Genomic DNA, 18,408 nt, shown 5'->3' with positions numbered 1-18,408 from the left:
GACTTTGCAGACTGTAGTCTGGTCCAATAAAGACATTCCTGTGGTACTATGTTGCAAAAATACTGCTAAATGTAGTGAAAAGCCTTCTTTGGTGTTTAGAGGCTCTGTTCAATGACATTGGCTCCTGACCCCAGTGCCGAGTGAAAGGGAGGGCAAAAGGTGAGAAGCGGAAAGCTTTGGAGGGAAGCAGCGTGATGGAGGTGTGCCACTGTCAGTGACTCGGCTGAGCTGGGTACAGAAAGAGAAATGAAATGTTGGAAAGGCCTTACATAAGGGGTCCTTCTGCTAACTTTTTTGTTTAAGGTCTCATAAATGTGGCTGCTGGAGGAGGGGTAGGAAGCAGCCAGTATAGCCATGGCTCCGGTACTCTGGGGAGGGAGCTACTTCTCTTTCTAATTTACCTTAGATCATTGCTATAATATTTGGGAGTAGGACTCTGGATTTTGCTCTGTGTAGTCTGTTGCGGTACGGTGGAGAAATGTAGGCTGTTGAGATCCAACAAGTATAGTTAATCTTTCAGTAGAAGTACTGGGTTCTGTTGAGGTGTGGAGAAATAAAATAATGGTATGTTAAAAATGAACAAACTTGAGTCAGTCCTTGGAAATTGGTATGCTTTACCTACTTAATTTAGGTTTCTCAGCACCAGGAGGCTTTCTGTCAGAAACACTTGCAGGAAGAGAATACAAGAGCAATGTCAGTGTCCTCAGCGTGAGGCCTGGTGGTGACCTTCCCCCAGTGAAACATTAAAGGGGGAACAGGAGGACCTTTCTGTGACCCAAGCAATTATCCCGCTGCTGCAACCCTGAGCATTAAAGTTGTTTTTGAAAAAGGATTTCTGAAAAACTGTTTTCATATTGTCCTGTTTTAAGCCTTTAGTATTCATTGTTTTCAGTTTTTTCTCTAACTATGCAAGGAAGGATGGGGTGCTTGGTTTCATCCGAGATGCTCCTTTACTGTCATAATTTTACAGGATGGGGCTTTGTGCAGAAAAACATATGACTCAAGACTTAGTACACTTGCAACTTGTAAATTTTGTCCCCAGCCAGACCACTGGCCTCCTCAGTCCTTAGTGGTATTTGTGTTAGGACAGTATAGTCTCTACAGCCTGAATTATTTTTTCCTGTATCCCTGCTCTGTCCTCTGGCTTTTTTAAATCTCTGCTCCTCTCAGTGCTGCAATGTGACCCAAACTTTCTGCTTCACTGCTTCCTCTTTGCCTTCTGCTTTCTCCTGGGCATCCATCTCTGTCTTTCCCTAGTCACTCTTTATCTATTCACCTCTTGATCATCCTCTTAAAAGGGAGGGGGAATTAAGAAAAACATTAATCTAGGCTTATACACCTAGGAAAACAAGTACTGAATATTTAGTGAATTTAGTAGTTAGCATTTGACCACCATGCTTTCCTCTTCTGGTTTCTTTTCATCCTTATTTGTTATGTTTTGATGTAGAGTGTAAATGCTGTGGGTCAGATTTTTCAAAGTCACATATGAGCCGTGTGTGTGAAGTACTGAGGTGCTTCCTCTGTGGCTTTATGGGACTCTGGTCCTATTATCTGTGAATGTGGAGGGAAGGTGGGGAGGAAGGACCATGATTCTTCATCCTGCAGGGCAGGTGTACGTATGCTCTGAATTGACAGTGATCCTTCTGCCTTTCCTCAATCGGGAGCTGCCTCTGAAACATCTTCCATCATCTTGCTGCATCATTTCAGCCTGGAGCAGGAGTCATTAGTGCTAGGTCTCTGTCTTCGTGCTGGCTGGGAAGCACTAAAACAAGAAAATGGGTCACCTTCACTTACAATGGACCCAAACTGGTACTGTACAATGCCTTAAGGAGAGACATTCTCCCCACAGTACACAAATTCTTAGAGTGGCTCATGGTGGGAAGGTGTAAGGTCCACGTGGGAGGACTAGGAATAAGAGCCTTAAGCTTGAACTTGTTAAAGTCCTAGTTTCGCCAAAATAATGGGCTGGATTTTGCTATGCTCTGTAATTGCTTGGAGGCTGTGATTGCACACAGAGCAGTACAGGAGAAGATGGGCCAGGACGGCAGGAAAAAATCTTGAAACAACCTTGGAAACATCTCAGAGATCCCTACTGATGATGAGGATGGAGAACAGGAAATACGTAATCCAGGAGGTGGCTTTGTAGAATTATCCTGGTTTTGTGTATGAACCTGCAGCACAGGTCTAAGTTTGTTCACAATGTTGAGAATTTACTTCTGCAATAAGGTTTTCGTTTTCCATTAACTTCTAATTTATTGCTACTTAATCCATCCTATGCTACAGCTTCAAACGTGGAAAAATAAGTTTATGATCCAGGTTTAACTATGAAGACTCTGTAGAATATCAAAAAAAGCAACTACCATTTCAACTGATCCATCTAATGCCTTTCTGTAGGAAAATAATCCCCATTTTCAAATTGCTTTACAATCAGTGGCAGGCAGAGGAGAGAAGCACAGAGATACAGGTAGCTTTTTAATGCACATTTGCTCTGTCTGCAAGAAACCTGGCGTACTGCATGCTATGTAAACATTGTTGGGTGTGTGCAGGTGGAACTCTGGTTCTGCAGCACGTTCTTAGTGGTCCTGAGAAGACAGAGGTGGGACTGGCATGTGGAGACCTTCCTGAATCTCTGACCTCCCTCTGCCGGCTTTCGTTTCTTAAACTTGACCAGCAGAAGACGCAAGTGCAGAGGCACCAGTGGGAACGTTGTTCACCCTTTGGCAGAAGGTTTATAACCACTTGGTCTGTCTGACATTGGGTTTCCCAGCTCCAGTGTATGTCCCCACCTGGACATGAGCCCAGCTGCTGCTCACTGTCGCCACCACCAAGTCTGAGCTTGTCAGTCTGCTGCTGTCCAGAGGAGCTAACTTCAATGGCTCTTTGCAAAGCAGGAGTTTCTCATTTCTTTGGGCTCCCTATTTGTGCTATCCTTGCTTGGTTGGTTTTCATTTTTTAACATACCAGGCATGAAAAAACCCCACTGCTTCAGAGTGCAGAAGTGATGAGTTTCCTTCCATCTATTGACAGCTATTGGTACTTGCCCTCACTGCAGCTCAGTGCATGTGTTTGTGTGTGTGTACTAATTTTTCTTTTCACTTGTCTTTTTGGAGATTTACCTCCTTTCCCATAAGTGAATATGTCATGTTGCTCATGTAATGTACCGTGTCTCTGTGGCACAGTGCGCCAGATACCTGATTCTTTCCTAAAGTTGCTTCTTCCAGATGGATACCATGAAAAATTCATAGTTGGTGTTCCAGGGTAGGAAACACAGTCTATGTTTAATGTAAATTCTCTGAATTGTTATTTGGACTTGTTATACAGACTTGATTAATATGCTGAAATGAAAAATATGTTCTGTGTGAACAGCAGAATGTGATTGTTTTATTATCTTTAGCCTTTTTGTACATTATACAGCTGAAGTAGCTGCTAATGTCATTTGGCAATATTGGATGTTAATCATGCTGTTGCAGGTGGTTTTATCTTTTCATCAACTTGGAAAATAAGAATAACAAGTTTTAGACTGTTTTCAAAGAAAGGATAAGTACATTTGGATGATAGAAACTTTGGGGGGCTATTATACTTCTGCCTTGGCTTCAGACACGCTTCCCTTCAGGCTTCGGCTTCAGCCCTGTAGCTTGTGGGTGCTCAGGTGCTTCTGGGATCTCAGTTTTCTGCACTGAACACAGCTGAAGCTGAAAACAGCCCATCTAGTACAGAGCATGTGGAAGGCTATATGCTGTTGATGTTGTTTACAAGAGCCTCGTTGAGGGTAAGGTCTGTCCAATTTGGATTTTGTATTTCTGCAGAAATACAGCTTAATTGGTCGCAGTTAGGTATATCTCTTCAATGTCACTGGGACCAACCATCCATGATGTCAGGCACAAAATTGAGTCTTTGCCTGGTGCAACCCTTTGGTAGTGTCACTGGGGAGGTGGGACGTGCTCCACATGCCTTGAGCTCAGCAACTGCAGAAAGAGAAACCCCGCTGCTGGCTCTCTTTTGTCTTTTTAGTTATTGCCTCAAGTAGGAAAAATATGATGCTTTCCTCCAGCTGTGAGTTTAATTTTTGAATTTGAAATATTATTTGTAGAAGTAAACAACCCCCTTGTTTTGTAATCCTTGCAATTAGGCAACTGATGTGAATGCCTCTTAACTCCTAAAAGTAAAGTGCTGCAGGTTTCACTCTACCAGATACTGTTTTCTGTTTCGTGTGCCGGCATAAGGGTTATTCCCAGACCAGTTGTAATTCACTGACTCCTTAAAACAGGGCTCTGCTGAAACATTCAACTAAAGTAATCCCAAGATGTGTTAAATCATTTAATAAGTGAGTCCTCACTGAGCAGTGCAGGTCTGCTGTCTTTAGCAGAGCATAAACTGCAAATTTCATATTTCATGGTTTTTGCACCTGAGTCCCTTGTAATGCCCTTCCCATAGAAAGATCACCTTTCTATGGTCACCTTCTATCATGGAGGTCAATCTGTAAAAACAAACCCTTCCCTATTATTTCAGTCTAATGAAGATTTTCGGCTTCTGGATTCCTCACAAAGGAATAGTCTAGTGCAGAACTATTGTAATAATGTTTACAGCGCTTTATAATTTTTGTTTTTGTTGTCTCGTTTTGTAGCTACTTGTTGAATAATTCCCAACAAACTCAGATAACATTTCTGAGTATATGTCATTACTTTCATAAAAATTGTATTACACCTGAAAATAACAGGTCTTTCCTCTCTTGTACAGTCTGTTGGTTTCTATCTTTTTTGTTGTTTTTTAGCCAACAACTTGCTTGACTTTGATTCCTTGAGGCTTATTCTGTATTAATCCCTTGAGAATCTGTATGGTCTTTCCACAAGACATCTCGGTCATCATCAGGCTTCAGTGAAGGTGGAAAATCAGCCAAATTGTGGTCTCCACACAAGATGAAAAGCTCTTCTTAAAATCTACTTGTGTTGATGTGCAATCTAACCTTCACATCAGTCTTTTTTTTTTTTTTTTTTTAATTAGCCAGGAAAAATATCACTAATTCTAGTCCCAGATGTCCTTTTCAATGACTTCTGCACACAGGGCAGAAATGCAAGGAATAGTGCTGAAACGCTATTAAAAATTTGGACGTTTGAGTGTAACTTCCCAGAAGTTGGATACATGAAACATGCATCTCCATGGACCACCTCTCTCCTCACCGTGAGTGGCAGCATCCTGTTCAGGTGCCCTCAGCAGACTTTGACCAACCCCTCATCCTCCCCAATACTGTAAAATTGAACTTGCAATGTAATTGCAGGAGAAGGTATGTAACTTCTATAACAGGGTAAAAGATTTCACTTCAGCTAGAGCATTATTGGAGCTTCTGTTTGTGCAAAAAATTACAAAAGCAGATGGGCTGAACGTACAGTATTAGTGTGTTGCAAATATCGAGGGATATGTTTGCTTTTGTGCTCACGTGTATGGAGAGTTAACGAATAAACTGTTGATGCAGTCGCATTGAACTGCGTGTATTCAGATTTATTGTTCGTAGGTTACCTCCCTAGCATTTTAGGCCAAGGACAGAGGCAGGATGTAAGGGAGAAAATGATAGATATCTAAAGGGGGGGGGGGGGGGGGAGAGACCCCCAATGTCAGATTCTTTGTAAATTAGAAGAAGAATACTTTAAGGATGGCTATTAAAAGGCTTCTTTGCAAACTGCCGTCTCTTGAAAACAGAGTATGAGTGCCTCATGAATATCTGGAGAAAAACCAGTCCATTTTTAAGACCAAAAGAGTCACTGTATCAAAACAAACCAAATAGAAGTGCTTTGTTAAATCAAGCAGATAGCTATTATAGAGTGCAGGAGAGGAAAGTCGAATGAGATGCAGAATTCAAAGCAGTGAGGCCAGTTAAGTAGAAGTGGTTTACTAGAGACTGTACAAAATTAGTCATCACATCAAGATTTTAAGTTGGTTAAATATTTTTTTAAAGTATGTAATTGCAATCATTTATTCTCAGGTTCATTAAAAATTAAAGTTGTTTGAGCTCTTTAGCCCTTGCAGAAGGCCAAGTTTGGCAGAATTTGGTCTTCTAGAAACTAGGCAAGGGAGGACAAAACCTCCTTGGACAAAGAACAACAAACCATGGTGTTCATAGCCTATACTGAACCAAAGCGGCCTGTAAATGCCAGGTAGTAAAATATTTGGTGTATGCCATCATAAGGACACTGCTAAAACCACTGTTGACTTGTTTTGCAGCACTTCCCTCTTTATGGAGATGTTGCAGTTTAAAATTATGCTTCTTTTTTTGCCTGTGCCTAAACTGGAGCACAATCCTTAACATACGGAAAGTGCTTCTGGTATTAAGGCCCTTGTGTCTGCCACTTCCAAATGCACACTGTCCCATGAGGAATTTGTAGGTGCCTTTGAGGTCTGTATTTTTTCCTCTGATTACTTGTGTGTATTTTATGGAAGGGTAGTCACTACCTTCACAGGGGCACAGCCCCGCAGACTATTTTATTAGCAGTCAGAGCTCTGCCACAATTATCGGTCTAATTCCTTTAGCGTTGCATACACTGGATTTCTCTACAGGCAATCCGACTGCGAAGTCTGAAAGTAATTTCCCTTTGCTACTGTCACTTCAATCAGGACCTACTAGTGTTAGATTAGAGTCATAGTCTTGAGTTTTGTAGAAACCAGGGACCAGTTTTCATTATAGGAATTTTTTTTTTTTTTAACAATTTTCTGGGGAGAGAAATAAAATAAATTATATGTCACGATTGCTTAAGCATCTGAAAGCGTTGTATTGGTGGGCAGATGTGGTAGCTCTGTGTCCTGGTAACTTGTGCTGTGATGCTCCTTTGCTCCTCATGGACTTACTAGACTTCAACATGGGAGGGAAGAAGCTGTTGGTGCTTTTTCCTTCCCCTATTTCCTAATCATCTGTTGCAGTATATTTTTCCACTACTTTCACAACCTTCTCCTATTCCCTTTTCCGTGTCATCTGGTTACTTCAATTGCCCCTATTCTTCCATCCCTTAAGCTCCTCCTTTTCCCAGCAAGAATTTGTACATGTAATATTTTCTATAAGCACGTTTTATAGATTTGCTATGTGCAGGTGGCCCTTGCTGAAATGCCTACTGCTGTGCCGTTAACAGGTGGAAACCGCAGATTTTTATTTCCTTTGAGAGTCATTCAAAGGGAGGTGTAGAGCCTTCTATTGGGATTAGTGCTGGTGAAGATGTAGCCAGAACTTAGACTTCGCCGTCAGGTCTGAACAAGAAGGCTGGAGGAAATTAAAAGAACTGAAGGCGTTAGGATGACGGCGGTGTTATCTTGTTGGTTTTTTGTATTTTTTTGTTTTGTTTTGTTTTTTTCAAGGAGGGTTTTCTCGGTGCACTTTTTGTTCAGATTACCTCAAATTTGGATTGCTGACCTTTCTTTGCATCATCACTGAGGCACAATAATGAGGGCAATACACAGAAGCTGGGGGATTTAATAGATTTTAGAGAAATGGGTGACTAGATATAAACACTTTGAACTGTCACAGGGTTGGTAATTGGCTTGTTTTTCCTGGTGAAATCCTCTTTACATTAAAACTAGTGGTGGTCTCCCAAAAGTGTAATTGTACCGACGGTATTACACAAGAAATTGTGCTGATAGCTGTAAAACACATGGGTAGCAACTGTGTTTCTCATGTGGCTAAAAGGGTATTGCTCCTCTAACGTGAAACCAGTCTTTGGTGCAAAGTTACGGATGGTTGTCAGTATTTCTTCCCATCATCTCTATTGCGTTACAAAAACTAGTTTCAAAGTAAACGATTGAAAAAAACTTACTGTGGTGTTTTCCTCAATAGGACTGTAAACCAGTTTCCTGTGGCTAAGACCAGTAATTAGTTTTACTGTTTTATCCAGAAAAAGCATTGGCCCAACTCAGAACTGCTCCCCCCCAGATGAATATATTTATACAGAGTTGCTGTTGTTACGAATTGAATGAGTAGAGAAACTTTACTCTCCGCTTTGGAATAAATTATTTGGGCCTTAATACAGGAGGTTATGTGATAAATGTTTTTAACTAATTGAAATGTTCTGTAGCTAGTGACGTTCACAGATTTTCTTCATAACTGTCGATGAACTTAAAGATCATGTCTTTTAATATTTCAGTGTGAAGAAAACTGGGTAGTGTTAATTTTTCAGAAAAATGACATCTTAGAGAAGTGTTTATAAATACAGTGCGTGCAAATCTGAGGCACCAGAGTGCAATGTTTAGGGTAGTTAGTCATGCTTGGCATTTGGAAAGTAAGTTGGAGTGTTTTACACGGGAAAGTATGTACAACGTGGGTACTGTGAACTGAGTAATAGAGCTGTTAGGCAAGACTCTTATCTGATGGGATGGGACAAGAAAAGAAAAAAAGCATGTTATATGTTGAATAGATGGCTGGTCCTAATTAAGTACTACCTTTGTCTTGGTAGATATAGTTTTCATTTCTTTATGCTGCAGGTTAGTTTCCTGTTGCAGAGCAACCCGAGGCATAAAACCTCTTTTTTCCTGGAGAGCTTTATGTAACTGTTCTTTTTTTCCCCTCACCTTGATGTGTCACCTCTTGCTTAGAAAATTTATTCCAGTTGTTATTTCAGTGCTTTTGTTTCTTTGAGGTGAGATTGGGTGATGATTACCCAATGGAGAAAAAACTCATAATGTTAAATAGATACCTATATATGACGGGTCTTATTGTCAACTTACATTATTGTGCATTGCAAGTACTTCTTCTAGTATCGTCTGAAATAGCTACAGCGTCAGAGGCAGTTTTTCATTACAGATAATAAGGTTCAGACTTTTTAAACATCACTCCAAACATAAAATACCAGAAACCCTAGTTAGAAAGTAGTATTCTTAATGCTGCAGTTGTTATGAAAATACATAAAAATGTAGATGCACATATAAATTTCTCCCTCGTGTGTTTATTGTTTTTGCAGGCACTATCCTGGTTGACAATATGCTGATCAAAGGGACCGCAGGAGGGCCGGACCCCACCATTGAACTCTCCTTAAAGGACAACGTCGATTACTGGGTGATCCTTGATCCGATCAGCCAGAGGTTATACCTAAATAGCACTGGCCGAATTCTGGACAGAGATGTAAGCCTGGGGTTTGCTGTTTGTTTTCTTTTCTCCCCATAGACATTAATTTCTGAATCTGTGTGTGCTCATAGAAAGACTGTAAACACAAGACCTGCTAGAATATAATAGCTGCATCTATCTTTTGTCCCCAGATGGATGCGAACAGAGTTAATTTGATTCTTTATTAGGACTTATTGGGAGCATGCAGAAACTTGACTGTTTCTGCACAACAAATATGTGGACAAACACAACAATAAAAAGTGAACAAATAGATATGTGGGCTGGCAGAAATATATATCAACCCAACCTTGACTCGCTAACTGCATTAAAAACATTTTTATTGTGGTTTGCTGCTTTTGTCTGGAAGGAGAAGTGCTGCTCACCCCATGTCCCGTGACACTTATTAAAAGCCTGCTCTAGCTGTGTACATTGCCTTATGAGATGTGAGAGGACAGCAAAGGAATTGTGAATATTACCATTCACTTATAAAGCTTGACATATTCAATTGAGAATTTGCTAGTTTAGATTCTTTTTTTTAAGGCAGCATAAAATTTTTGTGTTGTGCTCATTCCTAAGAGCATTAAAGAAATATTGTCAGGCTAAGTTTGATTTTTATGAAAAGAAAGATTAAAAGCACGAAATAAACAGGAGCGTTCTCACCTATGCTAATTTCATTGAAGAGAAATGCTCTAAAAATAGAGATATTTTCTCACAGTGTTATGGCATTTTTGCAGTTCATCAGAATCTGAAAGGAAAATTGACTCAGAAGTGAATGTAATCAACATAGAGTGCTTTAAAGATCAGGAGTTCTACTTAGACTGCATGAGAGTTTGTTTTGTATTAGCTTGATTGATTAATTTGTCTTTTCCATGTGTTTTGAGATATATTGATAAGTACCAGAAACAATATGCAAATTTTTCTTCATTTCCATTTTTAGTTTAAAAGAGTTAATTGAATTCAGCTGTTCTTAATTTAGTTTTAATTCACAAACCGCTTTCATATGTGAAGCAAAGGTATGCAGCACAAACCATGGCAGAAGGGACATGGTAGCAAAAGCCTTTTTGGTGTGTCAGCATTTCCTCAAGTGCCAAACAGCTGTCTGCCTTTGAGGAGACATGCAGGTGCTTGAACGTGTTTGGCTTTTCAGTTTTATTTTAAGTCAGAGCAAAAAGCAAGAGCCCCTAATGGGAGGTGAGACTTAAGAACCACTCCAGGAAGTGTAGGGTCAATTCTTCACCCCACGCAAGTCTCCATATCCATATGGCATGAGGCAACAAAATTAATTCCTGTTAGATCAGTACTAATACTTTTTTTTAAAGCCTTTTTTAGTGACACTTTTCTCTCTACAGGATTGTTTATCTGAGCTGCTTTATCTGAATCTAACTAGATGCTTTACCAAAACAACCTTGTCAAATGATTTGATTTCTGATACTAGTAACCGTCTAACTAAGCTCACAAATGCTTTACATTATTATGAATATATACGGACACTTTACAGTGATGTTCTTTGGAAGTAGACTCAAGTCACAAGGAAACAAGTGGAGGGTATACGTTTTCTTAATTATATACAGGTCTTATCAGTGGGTTTACATTGGTATTTAAGGGGTTTTTTCCTCATTTTTTTTACTATGAACTGTAACACTTCTTATCCCTAGTATTGTAGTGCTGGGTAAAATGACTCATTTGTGTTTATTTAAGTTTACTAGGGATATGAAAAGAAAATCTGAGATTTAAGGTAATTTGAGATTTTGGGTGTGAGCCCCATGGTAGCTATCTTCTGTGGTCTCAATTGCTATAAGTCACAAGCCAAAGAAAATGAAAGCAACCCACAAAAACCCCACTGATTGAGTAAAAATGTGAGATGTGTGTCGTGGACTTGGTTAATATGGCTCTTACCTAATGGCTGTTTCCAGCCTTCAAGAACTAGAGCTATACTAACCCCTAAAATACAAAACCATTCAAGAGTGTGTGGTTCCTTTTTTTTTTTTTTTTTAAAATAACAGGAGTAGTAAACTATTTTTCTCATCTTTCAAGTTAAAACCATGTGAAACTTAGTAGTACCAATAAAATTTGGGGGTTTATTAAGTTGAACCTTAAAATTCAATTTTTTATTACAGAGCAGAAATTGTACTCTCTGATTCACAAATGGTGCATATAAGATTGCATTCAATATATTTGGATACTCTTCCCATTTTTGTCTCCAATGTGCCCACTTATTAACTCCCTGCTGATTCAGTTAGCCTGATCCTGTTCTTTTTTATTACTTTTCTTGAAAGAAAATCTTATTAGATTCCATTGATTGATTTTACTAAGAATGACAGTATGTTTTCCAAACAAAATCAGGTAAAAAGAAAATTCCAGACTTTTCTTCCAAAACTTGAAGTACTTAGGATGAATAGCGATAAATCAGAACTGAAAGTGAAAGGAACTGCTAAAAGGTGTTGGGATAATTTGTCCCCAGTATCATAAACATTTTGTTACATTGTGCCATTATGTATTTACATTTGTTGTCTATATATGCCTAGATCGATGAGTGTTTGTTTAAAGACCTGATTTTAAATCTAGGCACTAACCCAGCAGAAATTGGATGTATGTGAAAGTAATATTGGTCCTGTACTCTGTCATCTTTTACCAAAGCCCACGAACTATTTTCTCATGTTCTTGTGAAAGAGACTAAATCCAGATTGTTGTGTATTTACCTATCTATCATTACAGCTAATTATGTTTTTCTTGGACATTGCTAATAAATCTAGATAAACTCAGTAGCGTTGCAATTTATTAAAGGTGGCCTAAAAATTCTTGGATCTTTTGCAAAGAATGCCTGCTTGAAAAATAAATGGAGATTATAATTGTAGAGGCTTAATTTAAGTTACAGATGATATTTGGTGTTCCTACCTGTGTTAGGAGTTCCATTGATAAAAGTAGAATCACATCATAGCATGTCTGCAGATTTTTACAGCAAAGAGGATGGACTTTTAGTTAAAAGCTCGTGCTTTTCATTGCAGAGAAAGTTGAGGGTAAAATGTGTAGGGAAGAACAGATATTTCATGTAAGATCTCAACACCACCATAAAGCCCCCTTCTTTCACCAAGTCTGCTGACTCTTTAAAAACTGGTTAGTGCCAAAGTCCAAAGGGTAAAGAAAGCCATATGGTTCTAAAATCCATTATAGTGAAACTGGAAAAAAATCAATCAATCAAAGAAACTGTAGCATTTAGAATGAGTGAAAGCATAATTATGTAGATATATAATTATGGTATAATTGTAAGTCTCAGAATCTCAGTACAAAAACCTGTTTGCATTCACTGTACAGAATAGTATGGCACAGGCATCTTTAGATTACATTCTTGAGTTGTTTATTCTCTTGAAGACTTTGAGGTTAATAAACATAAATTTATTCATTTTGTCCCTTCCCATGCTTGCTTGCTCTCTGCTGAGCATTAGATACAAAATCAAAATGGACTTGCTGTCAATATTTTATATGCCAGACTGTTGCTTCAGATATGTAAATTGGCACTTGCCATGGTGTGAACGTTGTGGGCAGAAGTTGCGCTGGAATGCTGTATTTCCATAGCAGTCTTTCTGAAATTCCATTTCACCCAAAGCTGCCTTTTCTTTTATTCTTCTTAGAATTGTTTTATTAACTCAGGTAAGTAGTAATAGCCTTTCCAGCTTATCTTTACCCATTCATCAAGTTTGGGAGGTTTTTTATTTGAATATTATGACGTTCACTGGAGTAAAAGCAATAGGGCTTTGGATTGTCTACACTTAAAGGTGACCAAGTTGTTTCTAAATTACTTGGTAAATGTAAGTGGTAGCATATTGAATTTATTTCTGACTTGACCTTTCAATTCCAATATTAATAAACCAAAGGTTAAAATGTGTGACATTTTCTAGATATCTCTCAATAACCAGAAGATGTTCAAAATATGTGCTTTGTGTTGTTGTTCTCAAGGGAGGTGTGAAGGGCTAGTAGTGCTGGGAATTCTTATTTCTGTGTTAGCACATACAGCTGGCAAAGTTCGGTCTGCAAAATACAGCTTTGAGATGTGTAGGTCTACTCAAAATATCGCCAGCATAACTTGTAGTTGGGACACTCTCACAGAAGCTTTTTAATCCAGACATAGAGCATTAAACGTAACACAAGCAGGCTGATGGGCTGTAAGTGAACCTGAGCAATATTAACATCAGTGGAAAATGTAACTGTTAGTTCAGATTTTGACTACGTATTACAAAAATGTGTTTTCGCTTACAGCCGCCAGTGTCCATACAATCCATTGTGGTGCAAGTCCAGTGTGTTAACAAAAAGGTTGGCACCATTATCAACCATGAAGTACGGATTGTGGTGAGAGACAGGAACGATAACTCGCCTCGGTTCCAGCAGCAGCGATACTATGTGGCAGTAAATGAGGTCAGAATCACTTACCTTTTTTCCTCTTTCTCTTTTGTGTGGTGTCATTGCTAAATGCCAGCTTTCAGTTCTTTCACTTCTCATTTGAAAAGCCAGTACATTCAGTTGTTTTAAAATCAGTTCCATTTGTGTTGCTCTGGAAAAACACAGCACAGACAGTATACTTCAGTTTTTAGCATGTAAGCTGTTCTTCCTTTTTCTTAATGAATACGAAGACAAGCACAGTTTTCATCAGGATGCTTGTAATATTGCAGAAGACACTAGAATCTGAAGCTGCGTCTCAAGGAGTGAAGCATTAATTTCTGTTAAATTTACAAAATGTTTCACTGCGTTATGCAGTTGTATCGACAAACCTGGAAGTAAAACAAATATATTTATGAAAAACAAATGTAAAGCAAATAGTTCAAAAGGATTTATTGACGATATTGAAGGTTGACAAAGTGCAGTTTTGGTTTATTGTTGTTTCTGTTTTTTAAATGATGTCTGTGAATGGAATTATTTTGCTTTATCTTTTTATGGAATAAAGAGCAGTGGCTTGGACTTCTCCATGTTATTTGAAGGAAAAATTTATTTCTTTCTTGAGCTGGTACAACTTCATTTCACGTTACAGTTAGTTTTTTTCATTCTACTGGGGACTGAATAATCTGCTAATAACCAGTACAAAGGATCTGTGTTTTCAGTAAATTAGTATCCTGGGGCTTTGGTTAATAAGAAGTGGAAGTGGGAGCTTACATGCAGAAGTAGAAGTGTCCATACTGAAACTAAGAGGAGAATGGAAAGATGGGTCAGTCTTCTGCAGGTAAAGATGCGAAGAATTATAGTTGCATTTAAGAAAATAAAACCGTTAAATATGCAGCGTGCATTGTGTCCATGTTGGGTGGGTTTTGTTTTGTGAAAGAGCGTGACTGCTTTCATGTTGTTTGATTTTGATTTTTATTTTTTTTTTGTGTAGAACTGATTTGCTGTTCCAAAAAAACTTTCATAGGTTGTGTGTTTGGGAGATTCAGCGAGTCTGCGTATGACCATCTGTTACTGTCACTGCGTTGCTGGAAGTGACCAAGAGTGCAGCCAAGTGATGTGCAGGAGGTCTCATAGGCCCCAGGAGAGGAGTGGGAGAGTTGGTTGATCGGTTTAGGCCTAATTAAGCCAAAAGTATGGAGGGGGAAAAAAACCCAACCCCATGTTATTTTTGAGTAGAGAGCTGAAGTTGAGATAAGGTTATACAGGTTTTTCAAACTTCGTGGTCTCCTGACTGGTGACACCTTTTAAATTGAGATTGTTTTCCTACAGACTATTGACAATCCCTTTATTGATGTTTCTTACCACCAGAATTTGGAGGTTACAAAATACCATCTGTATGAGTACCAGAAAAGTCCTCCTTATGCTTTTAAATTGTTTCAAGTTGGCCTTTGCATGGTAATTGTAATTTCTGTTTTTGCAGACCTGTTGCAGAAGTGCTTCTGGTCTTGAATAAAGACAACATAAACATTAGCGTGAAGTGCCTGTACGGGCTGTGAGGCAGGTCCAGGATCACTTCCAAGACCTGCTTAATTTTTGCAGTAAAACTGAAGGCAGTATGTCAGTGCTGTGGTACTAAGGAAGCAAGGATTTTCCATAACTAGAAAGAAGTCCAAAAGACAGAGTGAAAAATGCACCATTTAAAATTATTTATATTAAGAAATTTAGCAATGTTGCAAGTATATGCAATCATTTATTTGTATTGCTATTGGGCGAAATGCAATGTTGTTCTTTCCACAGTTGCAGTCCTGATTTAATTAGCTGCTTTGTTTTCATTTTATTACTGTTATGCTTATAGCTTCTGACATGGCACCACTGTGCCCTTCAGCAGTACCCAGTGGGTTAATGCTCTCATTAACTAACAAAAAAAAATTCGCAAAGCATCTCAGACTTTCTCAAAGGTTTTAGTGAGTGATTACATTTTTTAATGATAGTTTATTCTTCTAGTAATTGGCACTGCCTCTAGTGAATTTAACTAGAGGAATGCACTGGAATGAGGGTTTTGTGGTGATTTTTTTATTGCCTCTGGTCTTCTGTTTTTAGTTTGGTTGTAAACTAAAAAGTCCAGAAACTTCTCTTACATAAGTAACATACAGCAAATCAAAGGACAAGTAGATTTTATTATTTTATGTCAAATATTCTTTATATTTGAACTGTCCGCAACATACTAAAATTAATTTGTAAAAGAAGCCGAGGGTAGTTGTAATACCAAAAATAAATCCTAGTTCCACATGTGTCCTTTCCATTTGCACATAAAAATACATGGTTTAAAATTAAGCCCATAGTTTTCCAGGCGGCTTAGAATGAGATGGATTTGGTATGGTGGTGTCTTGGTTTATACTAAAACATATGGTAATTGTTATACTTGATTGGTTAGAAAAGGAGGATGTCCGTGCTAAGTTAGACCGAAAGCTCCCCTAATCCAGTGTATTTTCTCTGTTAGTGGCCCTTGCAGATGCTCAAGGAAGAGCATAAGGATTGGGAAATATGAACATGCTTTCCTAATGACCTCACCCAAGCTCCAGTCACTTGTAGCTGTAAAATATGTTAGATCAAAGGCAGTGTATGTAATAGCTCTTGATCAATTTTTTTTCTTTCTCAGTTGCCTTGTGGACATATATATATTATAATTCTTATCACGCGAACTATTGACTAATCTGTATCAAACTCTTTCATGTTGTCACAGGCATCCGTCACAGCATCAGAGGTTGCATGGCTGTGAGTTCAGAAATACCATGGTAGCATTTACTTGATTTTTAAAGCCATCCTTCAGTTTAGGAATAGAGGATTTTATCATTAACACCTATTTGCTGATAGCCTCAGTATTTCTGAGTGGTAATGCTCCCGTTGGTCTCCCTTCTCCTACCTCTAAGCTCCCCCTCAAGTGCGTGAGCATGAAAAGAGCAACATTCCGTGCCTTAAGGGAAACTTCCCAAATCCTTCCAAATATGTGCACGTATTAGTCCAATAACTATGTGATCTCTCTTATGAAAAAGCCCTGGTCCCTTCCTTCCTTACTCAAGGTGTTTTAAAGCCTTTTTTCATCATGTCAGGTCTCATCTCGGGTATTGAGATTTCTCAGGTATTGAGATGAGAAATACCATAATTTCTCACTGTATTGCTTCAAATATCTTCATCTGCATCCTAAGAATCCTGGGAAATCTCTATACATAGATAGATGTATGCATGGCTCTATTCTGCGTATTGGCAAATGATCCTTAGGGATTTAAGTGTTTTCTTCTGTCATTCACACACTTGAATGTATAGAATACCCCTGGGTAAAGCGTTCCAGAACTAAAATGTGCGGAGAAGTTAACGTTCCCCTCCAGTGCATGTGTGGTTTGAAAACATATCTTTTGCATTTAAGTGTAAAAATTATCATTACGTGTTTATTGAGGAAATACTTTTTTCAGGAGATCTTAATTATTCTATTAAAAGTACAGACTTTTCATATGTAGCTGCAGTATGATTGTTCTCGTACCATCTCCTTGATGGAGCCTGTAATGTTTGTTTGACTTGGTGGCTTAGCTTAGAGTGGCAGTGCTGGTATTCATAGTAAGTTATAGTTAAAATTGGTTTTTAAAGTTCAGCTTCTTACTTTAAAGTATAAAACAGCATGTCTGTTTCCCTAAAATAGCTACCTGCTTTTTAAGCAAAGTGTTTATCGCCTGAGTGTTTATAAATGAAATAGCTAATTAGAGTTAGTTAATAGGAAAAAAACCACCCTGCTTTTTTGGGGGGGAGGGGAGGAGTGGGGACGAGCAAAGGAAACACCCTGCATTTGTATGTGTGTACATACATATATATTTAGGTGCACACTTGTGTGTATATGTATGTGTAAACAGTCTCCATTGTCTCTGGTCTTCAGTAGTCATAGGGGGCTAATACAGGCACAAAATAGCCATCTGCTTAAAATTAACTGGCATTTTGTGCATAAGCTATAGTCAAGAAAATGAGTTTGTAATTAAGCTATTGACTTTTTATAGTTGTCTGGGTTATGAAACAGATTTGGGACATAATTCAGACAACTCCCAAGTAGTGCTGTTCTGACACCTGAAGTAACTGAGCTGATCATCACTCTTGGGCTGCCTGCTACTGTGCGTGCTGCACCACGGAGTCCGTGCAAGCACTAGGACAGACACGGACTCTTTTCTTTCATGTCACAACTGGCTCAGTGCCGCCGCTCTGTAAGGAGCGTGGGGTTTCAGGCTTTTTGTCTATATTATAGCAGGCTCTGGCCTCACCAAGAGCTTAGTGCAGCACAAGCGCGGAAGCCCTTTAGAGGAGTGCTACCATTTAGGAGCAAGTTTCCCTTTTCCCTTCCTTACGCTTTTTCAAGACAAAATATCTAAGTGTCTCAGCCAAAGGCAAATCCAACTGCTATCCACAGCATTATGAATCGCCTCATAAAAATAAAAATGAGTTAAGGTTGATGTTAACGTTTTTATGATAATTAGAAATACTCTGCAGGGTTATTTCCTTTGTTTTGTGTGTTTGATATTTTTATTCAAATGAAGATATCACATCATTATTAATTTAGAAAAAAATCCTGGCAAAATGACATTAGCCTGGGGCTAAATTTGACCATGCGTATTAGTGACTTAAAGATACGAGTTATTGCAGTATATTAAAACAAAGTTCTTTAGTTAGGTTGAAATTCAGAAGAATTATGCAACTCGCTTAACACTCTACAGGCAGATCTATAGTATTGCCACAATGGTTTTAAATACATATAACCTAATACAAGGACTAGAAACGAAAGTCTTGTACTACTAAGGCAGAATTGTAGTTGTCTGTGTTTTGTGTTAAACACAACTTATCTTAATGAATTTTATCTTGTGTAATACAACTCTTAATTCTAGGTTGCATTGCCTGGGTTTTATAAGACTGATTTTTTTTTTTTT

The 18,408-nt window shown here is 38.5% G+C and overlaps 1 protein-coding gene across 4 annotated transcripts in view; it reads left to right on the top strand.

Moving 5' to 3' along the window:
- The window catches only part of PCDH15 (protocadherin related 15), an 853,821-nt gene that overhangs the window by 549,794 nt on the left and 285,619 nt on the right, over positions 1-18,408 (top strand). For all 4 annotated transcript variants that reach the window (XM_087765707.1, XM_087765706.1, XM_087765705.1 and 1 more), the window contains exons 8-9: positions 8,934-9,094; positions 13,331-13,486. In XM_087765707.1, coding sequence (XP_087621833.1) covers positions 8,934-9,094; positions 13,331-13,486 — 317 coding nt within the window. The remainder of the gene's footprint in view (positions 1-8,933; positions 9,095-13,330; positions 13,487-18,408) is intronic.

This window comes from Nipponia nippon, unplaced genomic scaffold (assembly GCF_047370975.1).
Source record: "Nipponia nippon isolate SJK-2023a ecotype South Korea unplaced genomic scaffold, ASM4737097v1 scaffold_3, whole genome shotgun sequence".
NCBI lineage: Eukaryota > Metazoa > Chordata > Aves > Pelecaniformes > Threskiornithidae > Nipponia > Nipponia nippon.
Note: the sequence above shows the minus strand (reverse complement) of the source record. Positions and strands in the feature narration are given on the sequence as shown.